Consider the following 17,877-nt stretch of genomic DNA (forward strand, 5'->3'; position numbering starts at 1 on the left):
TATAATCTAGATCTCTACAATTTCAATTTAGAGGTGGAAGCATTTGAACCTTTGCTGTAATGAGCCAATGATGATGCATTGCGCTGAGACGGAGAAGGAGAGGACAATACACTATTCTCATGTGATCCATGTGATTTCCATAACACCTGAGATGTACTGTCCCTGGTGCCAGACTTGAAGCCTAATCCAAAAAAATATTAGATGGTTAACATTACGGGAGGGATATGGAAACTTTTAAAAACCATAGCTAGCTAGGAGGGTTTATTTTTGAAATTACCCTAGTATATATTACTACATCATCTTTTAAGATTTTCATTCCACTTCCAGTTAGACAGCTATAATGAGGGATCGAAGCTTTGGACTAAATCATCTTTTTTCATTCTAATAAGAGATAATTATGTACAATTTGTAAACTCCCAAAATGTGGTGAAGTGGAACTCAACAATGAAATACACATGAATATCAACTGTAAAACATAAGTAAACTCATCCCGTCATCCGTGCCAACTTTGATTTAGTTTACTCGCAAGAAAAGGTGTTTTTGCATAAGGAATGCCACATCCTGGTTAGGTCGTACTAATACCGCACAACACAGACTCATTTCCAATGGGTAGTAAGTCACTAAGGCCCATATGCTACTGTTTCACGACATTAATTAGAATAACTGCATAACAGATCGATGAGATGATGCCATTTTCTTTTGGCAGAAATGGAACGGCTTGTCGAATTTGATGGCAGTACTGCAGGATGATTTGTTGGAAATGACAGGTCTCCTAGGGTGGTTTATGCATCCTTACAGCAACTCTAGTCTATGCGGCGGCAAGAGCAACGGTTGTGGCAGTGCCAGTGGCAGCGGCAGTAGCAACTCTAGTTTATGCATCCTTACATCTCTAGCTCGTCCTCCTCTACTTGTCCTCCTGGTTCTAGAAAATAACCGCGAAAAATACTCAGATTTTTGCCTCGGTGACATTCCAAACTTTCAAAGATAAGTATGGCAAATAGATTGTAATGGATAAACTATCTCACATGGTTGGCGTTACCAACCATGAAACAATATTTATCTTTCATTCTAAGAGTTTCATAGCAAGCAAGTCGTCTAATTTTAGTATTTCTGTATAGTAGACTAGTAGTGTATAACATGTCGCAAGATTTCTATGAGAGGTGTAGTTAACTACTTATGATGGATCAAGTGACTTTAGACTAACTATAATGATGGCCACTAGTACATTGATCTCAATCCATGTGGCCTAAGTGTTCTAGCGTCGCACCTTGTTGCTTGGTAATATAGATTGGTTGGTTTCTAAGATATATCACTCCAAGTAAGCATATACACATGCTAAATTTTTTACATGAAGCTACAGTAGAAGTGTAAGGTTTGCCACATATGTGCAGGTCCATCCCACATGGAGCTGGGCTATAAGAAAATTTGTGCATATAGTTTTACAAGTCAGCGTTAATCATGGCTGCAAAATTAATGCTCAGAGATGTACCACTAGGTAATCTTGTTACACGAAGGAAAAATGACAAAATGTTAAGGTACCTACTATACAGGCATGCAGACATGGGGGAGACATAAGGGCAACCACGATGTATATTGCCAAAGTAGTCCCTAACAGTGGATGGACCTATGACAGAGGGCTATAGTCACTGCAAACTTCATAATATTTAGCCCAAAATAAAGCAACCAACAGTGGTGGAGCCTGCAATTGTTAAAAACAATTCCGAACTCAATAATAACCATCGCTTCCTCTTTCTCCATCCATTCTTCGCTTGCCCACCTACATTGCTCCCTCTCCATCTCAGCCCATCCTTCTTTCCTCTACCAAATTGTAGCGCTTGGGAGTGGGAGGGGTCACGGCAACAGTAGGCGGATGATGAAGGCAAGGCCCGCGCTGGTGGATTACCGAGCCTCCAATTTGTCATCTCCGTTACCATATCCGGCGACTGGTGATGACCTCCCTGACAGCCACAACGGGTTGCGGTGAACGGTGACCTCCCTGTGCTTCATCTTCACCGAGCTTGACAGCAAGGGGAGGCGCAGAGGTGTGGGTGGGGCGGCAACGCCATCGGCGGAAACCATGGTGGCCCTCCCCAATCCCGTGGTGCCAGGATCTATAGTGGCTGGCCTTCCCTTGGCCGATGCTCTGTTGGTGGGGGTATGTACCAGCAATGGCTCAGGAAGGAGCACAAGACAGTGGAGATTGACATCACTTTTATGGCTAGCTGTAACTATGGAATGCTCAATGCTGCATAGATGTGCCGCGTATTGGTTCAGCTACCTTAAAGTGGTATTTTAATCCTTATAGACTACTTTTCAACAGCATTATGGGCATCCTAATGGAATCTGAGGTCGGGGGGTTACACCGTTACAGTAACAAATCATTCCATTTTTATCAATCAGACAATCAGAGTACTTAAGTGTTACTACTCGAGTATGGCAGTTGGAGATGGCATATGCCTGCCTGTATTCTTTGCTGAGTCATGTTACCGGAATAAACATGTGATGCCACGAGATTAATACAACTCATATATGTCGTTGCCTCGTAAGATAAATCTGCACCCCTTGATTATAATATAATACCATACCCACTTCAGCTGAAGTTCTCGACCGTTTTTCTTCCAGCTAGAGCTGATGAGGCATCGAAGCACCGTTGACTAGATCTTCTTGATTCTGTAGATAAGCATGTTTCGTAATTCTTTTTAGATGAGATAAGCATGCACAATTTGTTATGTCCCAAAATATGACACACACCGTCGATAACTAGATTTATCGAACTAAATATCTTGGTCAGACACAGGCCAAATCATGTTTTTTTTAGACTCAAATGCAATCGAAATACCAAACATTAAAATGAGTCCACTTTTCAAGTTTTGAACCTTCGGCGGACGTGGATAATGTTTGGTTCTCTTGGTTGGTTTAAATTGTTCACTGAGGAGGTTTGCCTTGCATAACGATGCTTGCTACTATATAGCAATAGCATCCACCTTTTTAGTGCGGTCAGGAAAAAATAAGTGAATACATGTGCAATGCCCAAAGGTCCACCTCACTGTATATTAGCATAAGCGTGCTCCATGCATAACCTGTTTATTAGCATAAGCGTGGAACACATTACAGTCTGATCAGTTGACCTTATCTTCATTAACTACAGCTAATCCGTAGACTTTGAGCTCAATTATGGCAAGAGAATTTTCTGATAGTCAAGCGGTCCGCCTCACCACGGCTATGTTTTGTATATTAAGCTACCATCGATCCCATCATGACCATATACGAGCGAGTTCGTAGGCTCGGAGAGAAATGTTTAGCCCACTGAAGCGGAGGAGGAGCCCTTCAGGGTTCTCGTCGTCGTCCAGCGCCGAGGAGGTCACCTCCGGCATCGATGGCTCCGGTCTGGTTGCCATCGTCACAGGTTACTCGATCAACCATCATGTTAACTCGATCGTGCTTTCAGTTTGACTTTGTGATTCTTGATTTGTGATCCATTGGTTTGTTAATTAGTTGTCCCAGTAGTGTAAGTTTTGATTTGTTGCTAAATTTTAGTGGTTGTTAGTACAAGGATTTGAATCTTGATGTTGAAATCGTATCCAGTGACTTCACCACGCCATCAGGAGGAATGTACCCGGGCTGGTCTAGAAAGATGGTGGCAATGATCTTATGTTGATAAGAGTGTTTTTTTTTGGTTGTAGGTGGGTCTCATGGGATCGGAGCAGAAACCTGCCGGGTTCTAGCACTTCGAGGTGTGCACGTAGTGATGGCGGTGAGGAACCCGTCAAGTGGTGCGCGCGTGAAGGAAGAGATTGAGAGACAGGCTCCAACAACCAAGATTGACATCATGGAACTTGACCTCAGCTCAATGTCATCTGTGAGAAGATTCGCGAACAACTTCAAAGCGCTTAATCTCCCGCTCAACATTCTGGTGTAAGCATACTCCTGTTTAATCTTCACAAATTTTATGATTGCATTTATGAGCATCTATTAAGGTATTGGTGTCTGCCTAGTTAACTTCCCAACAACCAAATTGCTTCATTTTTTTTACCAAAGACCGTTTGGCCCTGCTTTTATTCAAAGCACGTGTACTGGGGTTACCAGTTTATACACAAATCTCCAAACGCAGTTCGGAGACAGATCAACTCAATGCAACAAACAAGAAAAAACTCCACTGCTAGACAGTCCTCCACTACCTTCGGGCTAGAACAAAAGCTACACACAGTTTTGAAGCTCCTTCACCTGTGATGGCAGTGGCGGATGCGGCCCGTGAGCCTAGGAGGGGCTCCCTCTTCTTTCTCCTCCTTTCCTCCCATCTCTTCTTCTCGTTCTTCCTAAAAATCATGGAGGGACTTAGGGGAGCTTCATTGTCCAAGCGGCGGTAGGGGGGCTTGAGCCCCGCCCGCCCCACCGCTAGATCCGCCCCTGCTTGGTGGTGCACATGTCATGACTTGTATTGTTAGGATTCATCCTGCATAATATGATGAAAACACAAGCAGCAACCTGACTGGTCTTCGGGAGAGAGACCGAGAGGGGAAGATTTCATCCTACAACGCCAGACAATAGAATGTGTACTTGGTGGTTGGAATGGTCAAAATGGATTGTTCTTGTCACGGGATCTTTTTGTACATAATGGATAAGAAAAGGTTCATGCAAACAAAAGTCCAACTCAATAACAAATTCGTAATCTAAAAGGCTATTCATGAGAGGCAAAGACAATCGGCTCTTGGTTTTTCACTTAGCTGTAAGTGAGCCTACAACCGGAGCCAGTATGTTTCTTTCTATAGAACTTGTCGACGCCTTGGGTCGGTAGATATTTTATTCATCAAGAACCCCATATTTGGCAAAGAGCAATCACAGTTGAACACATGGATACAATGGTTTATACTAGTTCGAACCTCAAGGTCAGGTAAAAGCCCATCATCTAATTGGGAGCTGTATATGTATTATCTTGGCGAGCTGCATGATGGATGTAGGTTACAAAGTGGTTTTAGGCTAAGGATTTGAAGATGACAACATAGGGATACCTAAACTATATATGATACTATATATGATAGGAGTGCTTGGAAAATAGTTATTCATGTGCCCGAATCCTGATTTGTGGCTCTTGTTGGGTTTCAACTCTAGCCTACCCCAATGAAAGGCTATGTTGTTGTTGTTGCTGCTGCTTATCTTGCAAAGCCAAATATGCTATTTTAGTTGGACTCTAACTCTTGTCTTCAAGATATCCTCATATCATTCCTCGAGTAGTCTTCGTGCCCTGCAAGGTCCGTTCTGCTTGGAATTGGTGTTTGGTAGTCCTCATAATCAGGGTACACCGGTAGCATGGCATCCTCTGGACCTAAAAAAAGTTTTTGGTTGGCTTTTGTTGAAAACAACATCGTTTCTCGTTAACCATGTTACCCAACAATTCTTCTGTGTGGAACATGGAATGTTCCACTTGCATAGATTGATTTACAGGTTGCGAATGGATCTTTCTACTTGGGTGAATTGATTCACAACATTTTGAATGAATTTCTCAAGCATGTTCTTCATATCCATTGTTCCCATGCCCCGCCCATGTCCGTACCCTGTTGCTCTAGCTAACGTGCTACAGTTCCACTAGTCCAATATTAGTTCTTTACAACGTACTCTTCTTAAATGTAGGAAAAGCTTTACACTCTCATTAATGCAATCTCCATAACTTTTTAATGAATACAACTTGCTAGGGAAGATTCAAAATATGAGATCAACTACCTCCTCAGTTTAAATAGCTTGGTTGAGCTTATCAGGACAAAATTTCTTGGAGGGTTTACATGCATATACCGATAAGTCATGATAATTGGATTTTCCCCAAAAGCCGGGTTCCTCCTATCTTTTTCTATCATACATTAATTAATTTTGTATCATGTAAGGGGCATTGATTTCTCTATATTCTTTTTGAAGTAATAATGCAGGGATTTCCTATGTGCCTTTCTCGCTTTCAGAAGATGGCATTGAGCTGCAATTTGCAACAAATCATCTCGGTATGCGACTCTCATAAATTGCCCTTTGTCTTGAAAAGACACAAATTAAAGAAACCAAAATAAATTTTATGCAAATTTTGTAAGGAAATTATTAGATGCAATGCGTGTTGAATTTAATAGGGTGGCCCGATTAGAAGGTGGGGATCTTGTTATCTCCTCCATCGTGTGTTCACTTAAGTCCAAACACGTACATGTAGTTAAGTGGAAGGGTTGACAAGAGGATAGACTTTAGTGGACTTACTCCAATGCACGATATAGTCTTGTAGACCTAATATTTTCTCAATTTCTACAATTTCAAATTTTCAACTACTTGAAGGCTCAAAGTAAAATGAGAAAATTAATTCTGTGCGTGACACTGAAAGATATCCAAATCCTCAATTCGGCACTGAAAAAATAAGTAGTTCCACTACAATTTAATCATTCCACTGCCATCACCTAAAAACAAAATAACTGTTATGTGGCACTAGAAAATATACTATTTCCCTAGCTTCCGCATATCATAAACCCTAAAATCTTCTTTCTCCATTTTCTATATTAGTGGGACCTACTTGTCAACTTTTTCCATTCTTGATTCCATCTCCTTTTCTGCTCCCTCCCTCCCTTGCCCCCCTCCCCCTTTCTCTCTTCGCAAATGAATGGCTGGACATGTGAAATAAAAAAAATTAATCTAAATTTAAGAGTAAATGGAAATAAGGTATAGGACGCAGATCTCCTCCACGAAGAACCACAATGCCAGAAGAGCACTGCCAGACCGAGTATTGTAGAACCTGCCTGGGAGCTCATCTCATAATCTCTTATGACCCTCTTTGTGTGATGTAATGGAGAAGGAAGGAAGAAGAGAGATACTTTATTTCATTTTGTTGATAAAGGGTTTATTTCATCGATTTGACCTCCTATCTGGTAACCTTTAGTTGCTCAGCTGTAACTCGTGTACAAAGTCTGTTTACGTCCCAGCTCCTAATGCAGAACGAGTCTGCATACACATAGCATCTCTCTTCGTGTAAAACAGTTGACCCACATATGTAATGTTTGGAGAGACAGTGAATATAAGCGTGCTCTCACCACCTCTAAACTTACAAGGTGACATTAAAACCACCATACTACAACAATAATTGGGCCACATGGAGCAATAACAACCACTATTTGGTAGGGTGTGGCCTATTGCGTAGGAAGTAGCGATGGGTGACAGGAGGTTTGGGCTTGAAGCAGGGGTGACGGGGAGGCACTGTGCTGTGTGCATGGCGTCAGCTAGGAGGCGAGAGAGACGAGGGAAGCTGGGCAACAATACCCTTTTAATATTATTGCTTGATTAATCTCCTAGTACAATTGAGTTTATATATCACCCCTAAAAGAGAATCCTAACTGATTACTCCTTGGCCAAACAAAGGCCTAAACCAACTCTAGCTTATCTGTATAAGACTCTAACTAACTGGGCTACTCCCCCTGTGGCGCCTGGGCCTGCTGCCTGCGCCTCCTGTATGGGATGCCAACCATAACACTATTACTATGAGATATTGGGCTGAGATATTACATCATCACTATTTCTACTAAACTGAAGCCAAATCGAACCAAATGGAAGCACAACTAGAAGACAATCACAACAAGCAAAGCCCTCGCCAGATGAAAAGAAGTATAGATTGAAGTCCTGCCTATACCCATATCCTAGTGCGAGCTCTAGCCAGAATGTCCCAATCCACACACTAACGGTGGACATCCCAACTGAGGAGGGCCAGATCCAAAGTAGGTACGGATTGATCTTGTCTACAACATAATTCTAGTGCATGCTCCTCAACTATGTAAACGTCGCTGGAGGAGATAAAGGGTGGTGAAAGAGGGTGAGAAGAAGAACAAGAGCACAGGGGAGCCATACAAGTGGACCCCACTTGTAAGTAGGGTTAGTATAGTTTGGCAATTGCCAAGAAGAGAGTAATAGTTTGTGAATCAAGAATCAATAATATTGTGTCGACATCCTCTTTTGTTAGTCCTTGCAGCAGCAGATTCTTATAACACTTCCTTCTAGAAGGTTGGTATGGCTTAGTTCTGAACACGTAGTACTGGGGTACTAGCTTTAGCGAGTCTAGCACAACAAGTTGCAGTACTAGCAATTGTGGAGCTGCACCTATGCCATGTGCTGGCACCAGCCAATCTAATATATCCAACCACATCTTCACATGATCTCAGCAATCAACAGATAGTTAAGAATTTGCTTGCTTTGCCAGTTTGTTACGATTACTGGAGGTGTTGAGGTTACATATGTATCCCATTCTTTAGACATAGCTGTGACTAGCTACCATTTGTTAGGGCCTTATCACGACTTAAGGAGTGGAGGCATATTGATTGCGATTAAGGAAGAATATTTTACGGAGTATGTTCTTGTCCGTCTGGATCCTAGGGCGTACCTTAGCTTGTCCTTCCTCAGACAGCTCTAGGGTGAAACCTTAGCAGCCTGTCCATGTTCCACGTTCCGAGGACTTCGTCCTGGAACGAGGAATGGGGACGGCCGGAAACATCATGCCGAAAGCTGGTGGAACGTGATCCGCTACAGCTGGAACATGAACAGCAGTAGGAGACTGGAAGAATACTACAGCAACACCTTGCAGTCCAACGAATCAAAGCTTCATGTCCAAGCCTCCAAAGATTTCTTATTCTAGTAATTTAGTAGCCATCTAGACTACCATCTAACTAGAATTTGATTATGAACGTTTGTTAATTCTTTTCGCTCGACTCAAATAATCTGGAACACGTTCCTTGTTCCAGGAACATCGTTCCAATCATACTTGGTACGTGTTCCATCTCCCATAGGAACATACTGAAGAGGTATATATATCCCCATCGTACCATAGTTTCTCAAAGTAGCATACAACGTCCCACATTCCCGTTCCTTGTTTCCCAACATTCCGGGAACATGCCTGCGAAGCTTGTGAGGTCCAACATGATAGACTTAACAGGAACTTCTAGGTGCTAATCTAGCGGGTCTACTACTTGATTTAGATAAACAACATGATGTACTAGATCTACACGGTGACATCCTAGAGAGAGAGACACTAACCGTCGGTCTTGAGTGAAGTGGTCGTCGAGGACGCCATTGGGCGTTGTCGGGGTAGGAGAGGTGCGTAGTGAAGCGCAGTCCGTCGGTGAGGAGAGTGGCGGCAGTGGCAGTGAGCTTCCCGTCGCTCTCAGCGCCTCCCTCTAGATCGGTCTAGGGTTTGGGTGTCGATGGCTTGGTGGCACGGCGAACGTTGGTTCGCGTGCCCCGGCTGCCATCTCTTTATATGGCGCTGCGCGACGGGGGCCCACCAACCATATATGGTTGGGACGCCCCCGATCAGGGCGCTGATTGGGGATCCTTCTCGGATTTGGCCGTTGGACTAAATCCGGAAAGAGATCAATCCTAACACAACAGTGAATTTCGGAATAGGAGCTAATGGAGATGGCACATAAGGCCATTGGAAATCTCAAATAGTCATGTAGAAGGGATCAACACCCTTTTCAGAAAATTGAGGCTTTAGACATCTCGGCACATAGGGAATTGTCTTTAAGGCCTTGTTTAGTTCCCAATTTGGGAGTGGCAAAATTGGCATTTTGCCATAAATGCGCAACTGTAGCGTTTCGTTTGTATTTGTGAATTATTGTCCAAATATTGACTAATTAGGCTCAAAAGATTCGTCTCGTAAAGTACAACAAAACTGTGCAATTAGTTTTTGATTTCGTCTACATTTAGTATTCCATACATGTACCGCAAGTTTGATGTGATGGGGAATCTTCTTTTTGCATAGTGTCAAAGTTGGAAGTTTGAAGGAACTAAACATGGCCTAAGTAGAATGTGTGTGACATAAAGGAATACAAACATCTCCGTGCTTCAACTAAGTTACATGTGAAAAATTGTTGATCTTATTACCCATGCATAATTGTTATTGTTGTAAAATTTAAGCAGATTAAGTAATTCCTACAATTTGGAACTGTTGTGCAGGTCATTTTCTACTAACCGATCTTTTACATGAAAATATGAAAGTTACTGCTATAGAGACTGGCCTGGAAGGAAGGATTGTCATAGTTGCTTCTGCAAGCCATAGATTCTCATACAGAGAGGGAATTCGTTTTGATAAGATAAATCATATGTCCGGGTACTGTTTCATAACTCTTTCATTCTTGTTTCATTGATGCCAAATTATTTAAATGTGTATCAGCTATTTGATCACAGATGAAGAATACTATATATTTCTGTGTGACACATGACAGTAAATTGAATTTGTTTGGTCTTTGGTAACAGTTATAATGGCTTCTTTGCTTATTGCCAGTCCAAGCTAGCCAACATATTGCACTCCAACGAACTATCTAACCAATTGAAGGTACATGCAGTTTCCTGTTTATCTTTGAAATGATGAAGGTGCACATACTTTTTAATTTGGTACAAGTCTGGTGATTAACATAGGCATAGAGAGGTTTTACAAATAGTCAAATACTCTTCCTTAAAAAATATTACTTTGAGGACTCTCCTGCGCTTTAACTGGTTGAGAGGACGGTGTGGATGTCCTAAGAGAGGGATGACATGAATCAGTGTTGACGACCAAAATAGGCAGACCTGGTCAGACCTGTCCAGACTGGTCTACCAACGGGTCAGACTGGTTTGGTCAAAGTCCTCAAAATGCAAATTAGACTTTACCATTATGTATTTCTCGTCGAGTAGATCAAAATGCATATGTAGAACGTCCGATTTGGAGTTTGGATGAGAGAGTTATGACCTCTGGAAGATTTGCACCGAGGAAAACTGGACATGACCGGTTTGGTCTGTGTTGTCCGAGTTAGGAGTTGTATTTTGACATAATTTGTAAGGGTTTTGACTCCTAATAGGGTAAGACCTCCCTTCCTTATAAATATAAAGGGCCACAACCGATTGAGGGTATTCAATCGATCAAAAATACATCTTTTATCTTTTTTACCTTTTACCTTTGCCCTACCTTTTCCAATCTACTATTTGCTGTTCCTCCTTCGTCTCTACGTTGATTGAGGGTGCTCTAGGTGGCCTGACAGCCCTAGAGCAACTTTGCATGCGCCTGCCCTGACGGGGTCCCTCCTGGGTAAGCATTTGTTGGTCCATCGTTGGCTGCCCCAGCGAACCGGTATGATCAGCCCGTGCAGAGGTGTTGCAAGGAGCTCCTCCACGCGCTGCACATTCAATGCTCAAGTACGCGCTGCACATTCAATGCTCAAGTATTTGACGCGGCGCGTTTTCGTGCCAACAATCAGGATGTTTTATTAACTCTAACAAAAACTTCGCACAAGATAAAGCTAAAAATTTCTATCTAGATGTGCTCTATGATTTATCTTGTGTCGCTACTCTTGCAAAAAGAGTTTTGTGATCTATTGCCAAACCTATCGTACTAGCCTAGCAACTATTCTACAAAAGTATAAGGCACCAAACTAGATTGCAAGGAGGTAAAAACAAAAATGTAGATTTGATAGGCAAAGAAATGAGCAAGAGGGCACAAACTCATCGCAAGGGTTTATCCTGCGGTATTTATGATCAGAATGACCATCACCCGTCCATATTAGGGAATCCACTAAGGATTATGCTTTGGTCAGCGAAACCACCTAGGATGGTGCTATGATCTCCCATTAGGGTGGAGCTTTAGTCACCATGGTAAGAGCCTTCATGCATGAATCCATATACAACACTCACTGCTCGTCCACACATCAAAGAGTTTGGAAAATCTCCAATGATCCACAAAGGCACCAATGTGTCTACCATATCAATCTTAGAAGGTTGATCACTCTAGGTAGCTAGCAACACCTAGCTACAATGAGTCTCTCCAGGTTTAAATTAGCATTAATCAGCTAACTATTGTGCTAATTGCCTTGAATGATCACTTTTGGCCCTTGGATGGGTGGTCTTGTCAATTGAATATGAGCATCTCACTAGACTCAAGCACTTTTAAATGGATGCAAGGGAGTGTATTTATAGGCTAGCTCAAGCCCTGAAACTAACAGTCATTGCAATAGCTCAAATTTCCTGTAAATGCCAAATGACCCAGTGGTATACATCAGTTGCGAACATTATATTGGATGATTTGGCATGTTGCCGTCTCTAGTTACTGGAATATCCATCATTCTCACATGATTCACAGAAACTAAAATCTACACTATATGTAACTCCCCAGTGAAACTCCGATAGATAGAAATTTATGATTCCTGGAACATCCGGTGTATAGGCTAGATCCACAACTAGCTGTTAGATGTGGCGCTGTTAATTCTGGTGTTTACCTTTAACATTATATTCTTCTCTGGATAATCATTCAGAAATGCTCCAGCCACCCAGCGTGTTCTTTGTCCTGCATGTATATTTTTGCTTGAATCTTTACATAGTGGAGTGATCTTCAATACTTTGAGTTTTACAATTTGCATCGCATCGGATCATTCGACAGGTACATTTTCTTGGGAATAATCTAGCTAATTTGATTCAGACTTTGTCCCAGCTTTGGTGGCGTTTCTTGTATTGCAATCATGTGACCTACTAAAGAATTTACTTGATAAACTTATTAGTCCCATTAACTTTGGTATCACTCAATCACCAAAACCACAATATGCCCCTAGCAAAGTTGTAATTGCTACACTAATGAACAAAAAGTTTCACGTATGTTTGACTCCTTAACTACTTTATCACTGCCGATGCAGGAACAAAATGCACAAGTGGTAGTTAACTCCCTTGATCCAGGAGTTGTAGTCACCAACATTTTGCATCACCGGTGGTTTCTACAGGGTAAAGATATATTGGAATAGTACATTCAGTGACATGCAAAATAAATCAACTTTGTTCTTTAACATTTTGATTGATCATGGTACATTTTTTTATGGGAACTTTAATTATGATGGGCATAAAGTAATTAATCCATTGTTCTATTTGCATACCCTACCTTTCTTTTATTCATGAAATGCAAGCATTGCTACGTTGCGAATGCCAAGTTTTTTAAGGTCACAACAAGATTATCAATAACTTTTGTACAGTATCTAATTTGCAACTTTACAAGTCTCTAATTTAGATGATGAAAGAAAGTAGTTTTTGAGAAAATTAGCAAAATATTTTTTATTTGGTGCATATTGTTTGATGATAGATTTTTGGAAACTAATCAATACCAATTTAAGTGTTTCATAAAGAAAACTTACCATATTTTTTAGTAGGACCCACTCTCTCTTCTAGTAATGCATTGCTTTTTATATGTACTTTTTAAGAAAACTAGAAATGTTGAAATTGAGTAGCACTTCATCCGATCTAGAAAACAAGTTATTCTGGAATTCAAAATTTATCCCAGAAACAAGTCATTTTATCCTATTTGGTGTGTGCATGTACATACGTCAGTCAGTTAGCTTCAAATGTAGCTAATAAATAGGGGCAAGGATTTATATCCTTGTTGATCTGTCCTAAAAAATCCTAAAATTACGTTTTTGTGGGGGACAGAGGGAGTACATCATTTCATTAGTTACACCTATCTAGTTTGTCCAGGTGCCTTCAAACTTATAGTGTTCGGTCTGTATCCTCTTTTCAGGTATTGTTTTTGGGCTTGGTAAATTTGTATTCAAAAATGTCCAACAAGTAAGTATGGATCCGTATTCCATTTCTATGAGAAAAGAAAAGGTACTCTGTTATTTTCAGATAGGACTCACGTATAGTACGTATCTGCAACAGCAAGGCTGTGCCGGCAATAGATGTCATAATCTGCCCCAAAGCTTTCCATACTTACTGCCGCTAGACTCTAGTTACGTTTGTTCATTAGATCGGACTGGTTTGTTTGGCCTAAATCTTACCATCTTAAATTATCTTCTAAGGTCTCCATTTATGGATACAACATCGCCACTAGTAAAAGGGCACCAAGATAAGGTCTCCAACAACTGCTCCAGCAGCAGCCAACAAGGTGCCCTTTGTCTAATACCAACTGTGCTCTGTAGTTGTGCGTCAACCTGTTCCACCAGCTTCCAGCTACCACAACGACCTTCACCTTCGCATAGTTTACTGCCAATATATGTGGAGATGATCTCCTAATAACACATTACTGGGCAGGGTGGACACTATCATGCGGTTCTTAGCGTAAGAAAGCTGCTAGTGAACATTGTTCACTAAATATACTTTGCGCCGCTCATTTCTAATTCTACACAAGAAAAGTATAACCAAATAATCACTTATAATAGGATATGATATAGATATATGAAAACCACACGGTCACATCTCCACAGTTCAACAACCAACCTCTACAGACCAAACATAAATATTTAAATCTATCTATGCATATAATTTAGAGTTTCGTAATCATTTTTGCTTGTCTGAAATAATCTTAATACTTTTTTGCTCTTTATTTGCATTTAATTTCCTTCTTAAAGTATTGAGAAATGCAAATATTTTAGCATTCATAAATTTTGTGAAGAATTTTGAATTGTTGAGTGCATATGCAAATATTTTAACAAAATTCAAAATGTTGATACTATATATTTATTTGTTACAATGATTGTTAAGTACCAGTGGGTGTTTCCAGTTACTTTTTTCTTTAATTTTTTATGACCGTTGATACGAGGAATTTAATTAAAAACTAAATTAAATTAGTACCGGTCCCGTCGTTGTTAGTACTTGGTCCCACCTATTTGGAACTTCTTGATACTTTTCTTTTGGTACTTCCTATCTTTCCACCGTACGATTTCCAATCATTGTAAAAATCCTTGTTTTATAAAGTGTTGAATCAGGTTATGCAAATTGTGAATTTTTTTATTTGTTGAGCTGTGTTTCACAGTTAGTGTTCAAGCACATTAAAACTTAAAATGTTTTATTCTCTTGCATGGTTAAGATCTCTATGTGTTGTTTTATCATGGAGAAGTACAGAAATGATGAACTTATGTAACTAATCGTAAAATATTGTCCACCACTATGAAGTTTAAAATAAGCACAGCATGAAGTGCATGTTGTTTCATGCATGCCACCACAAACAATATAACCATTTAGAAAAATAATATAACCCGCTTCCCCTTTGTCTCTGCGTCCGAATCCCGAGTGATAATATCGTCAGAGACCATGCTGGAGTTGGAGAAGAAGCTCCTCCACGTGGATTATGGTGTTGCTCTGGTTGTCCGAAAATCAAGTGACAGCTGGACGGCTCCAAAACAATTGAATAACCTTTAGCTTTACCGTATTTCTAGTATTGAACATGTTATTTTGCACTAAGTAAAATGGTGCTGGTAATAAGGTGAACCTGCAACTACCTCTTGTTTTGAATAAAGCTGGCTAGCTGTATTGTATAACTTTTTGCTGATCATCAACATTATCCAACTATATTAGTTTCAACGTTGTTCATATGGCAAACATCCCATATCATTCATATGCCAATTAGTTCATATACATTCTGCTACTGTTCAAACGTATGCAGCTTGTGCTTAGCACTGATCATTTTGCAGGGAGCAGCTACAGTATGCTATTTGGCATTGCATCCTCAGGTTGCTGGAATTACTGGCAAGTACTTTGCTGATTGCAATGCTGTTGAACTAAAGTCTCATGCAGCCAACAGGGAAATGGCCACAAGGCTCTGGGATTTCAGTGTGAGCCTACTCCGTTGATACAAGTTATGAAGGTAGTTGTTTTCGCGTTCTTGAGATTACTCAAATAGCATCACGCAGTTTCAGTCTGTTAAGTCTGCAATCGTCTGGCGTTCGAATCGGTGCCTAGCAACTGTGTGTCAAGGAACTACATTTAGGTGCTGTGAAACAGCAAGGCTTCTTCAGTCAAGTGTACCTGAAGCCCCATATGTGAGTGGTCAGGGAACTGTCCTCGCCCATCGAACTACTGTAAAGACGACTAATAATACCAGATACAGTAAAAAAATAACAGTTGTAGTACATATTGTTGTTGAACTGCCTCATGAAAGCAATCAGTATGGTGCAGGATGTATCATGATTGGACTTAAATTCAGAGATAGAAATGTTAGGAAATATTGCGATGAGCATACGCCATCTTTTCCTTGCGATAATCTGCAAGGTAAACTGAATTTAGACTAGAATTACTGAGGGTTGTAACCAATAAATTATTATCATTACAAGATATGCAATAATTATTGAGGGTTTTAAGCAAGTGCTGAAGGGGCCTAGTATTTTCAGACACTTAACAGGAATTTTTGGTCAGCAATTGTTGATTGGCAATTCATCTTCACCGTTGGAAAATGATCCTGTGATACCTAAACAGCTTCAGCCATTGGTGGAGAAAATAATAAAGAATGGAATCCCATAAGCCACTTCGAAGAAAACTCTAGGGATTAGCTTTGAATCTGGTAGCGTATGATCTTTATTGTTATTTACATAAATGATGTCATTAGCGTATTTTACGACATTTTTGCATATGAACTCATATATAAGCAATTATTCATATATTAGATGTTTCCTCGTTCATACAACCATAACAAAGTCCTCGTGGACAAACAGGATTCAAGGATTATTAGTCCTAAAAATTTCCCTAATTACCCACACATTTCTTCTAGAATTCTAGGGACAGACCTCAGTTCATATTTTGCATTGCAAAAACAGGACCAAAGTTTAGGTTCGTCTTACAACTCAGTTCACCAGCTTAACAGAAACACGCAGACCACAGGAACGACATAAATCATGCTCACCAACTGGTTCAACCTACCAACATAAGGGAAAGGAAACTAAGCATAACGGGATATAGAACATCCTGTTAATCCGCCGCCACGAGAGCAGACAGCTTACTGTCTTCCCAGTGATAGAACATGCAGCTGGGAGCTCGCCAACAAAGCTTCCTGTCAAGTCTTAACCTTCGTTATTCATTAGAAGTTGTTCCCTTTCAGCCAGCGACCCGTCGGCAGTATCCTCGGCAGTGTCCTCACCAGCTACGAGCTGCCCCATTGTCCTCCAGGCTCCGCGTCGCTAGATGACGACCAGGGCAGAGCAGACACAAGCTCTTCACACACAACAGCCATCACTTGTGTAAAATAACAGTGTAAATAGCATACATCTTTGGTTTCTTCAACTACAATCACTACTAAAAAGATAAGGTTTTCTACAATTCAACACAATAACTCGATTCCTGAGGCCTCTCATTTCCATTTGTACTTTGGGCGCGGATAGAGGATAGAAATTATATTAGTCGAGTTAGCAGTATGCTTTGCCGGCTAGATTGCAACAGAGCGCGTGATGGAAAAGTTGTAGGCACAAACGGATATACAGGAGGATGCATGTGCATATATGATATATAAGAAGTGCTGCAGATTAGAAGAACGGCAACAGACCAATAAGTATACAGTAGTATGTACTCCTTCAGTTTCAAATTGTTGGTCGTTTTGATTTTCTAATACATAGATTTCATTATGTATTTAAACATAATCTATATCTAGGTGCATAGTAAAAATCATATATATAGAAAAGTCAAAACGACCTACAATTTGAAACAGAGGGACTACGTATTTTTTAGACCAACTACTCATGGCTCATAATTATAGTAGTACGTTAGGTTGCCTATATATCCGTTTGTGCCTACAAGGACTTTTCCATCGCGCGCTCAGCTGAGAAGTTGAAGCATTTGTTATATAGTAGTACGTCAAGTTTCTATCCATATTTTTCATGCACACAGAGTCGTGACATGTCAGCTCGCACATCCTTGAGAAGTTGAAGCATTTGTTATGGAATCCATGCTAGCAGCACGAAAACCACCACCTTGGCTACTATTCACTTATTCTTACTACTACCAATCTTTGCTATTTTTGGTGTTTGAGTATAAACTTTTAGAAAGTTGAGCTAATTTTCTCGAACACAAATAGAAATCTAGCCTATGATTGTGCTCAACATCACGTACACGCATCCGACTTCAATGCTTCATTAGTCAAATGTTCATTTTCAATAGTAAATT

At 40.6% G+C, this 17,877-nt stretch overlaps 1 protein-coding gene across 2 annotated transcripts; it reads left to right on the forward strand.

Moving 5' to 3' along the window:
• The first annotated feature begins 2,874 nt into the window (after positions 1 to 2,874).
• On the forward strand, positions 2,875 to 16,089 carry LOC117863008 (short-chain dehydrogenase TIC 32, chloroplastic). 2 transcript variants are annotated; one of them, XM_034746576.2, is made up of 8 exons: positions 2,904 to 3,406; positions 3,684 to 3,915; positions 5,908 to 5,987; positions 9,958 to 10,111; positions 10,258 to 10,336; positions 12,660 to 12,744; positions 13,529 to 13,575; positions 15,420 to 16,089. In XM_034746576.2, the coding sequence occupies exons 1-8, from the start codon at positions 3,295 to 3,297 to the stop codon at positions 15,576 to 15,578; spliced, it is 948 nt and encodes a 315-aa protein (XP_034602467.1). In that variant the 5' UTR covers positions 2,904 to 3,294; the 3' UTR covers positions 15,579 to 16,089. The 2 variants fall into 2 exon arrangements, with proteins under 2 accessions (XP_034602468.1, XP_034602467.1); XM_034746577.2 differs by lacking the exon at positions 13,529 to 13,575 and having other exon boundaries at positions 2,875 to 3,406.
• Positions 16,090 to 17,877: the final 1,788 nt, after the last annotated feature.

The sequence above is a fragment of the Setaria viridis genome, chromosome 7 (genome assembly GCF_005286985.2).
Source record: "Setaria viridis chromosome 7, Setaria_viridis_v4.0, whole genome shotgun sequence".
Taxonomy (NCBI): Eukaryota; Viridiplantae; Streptophyta; class Magnoliopsida; order Poales; family Poaceae; genus Setaria; species Setaria viridis.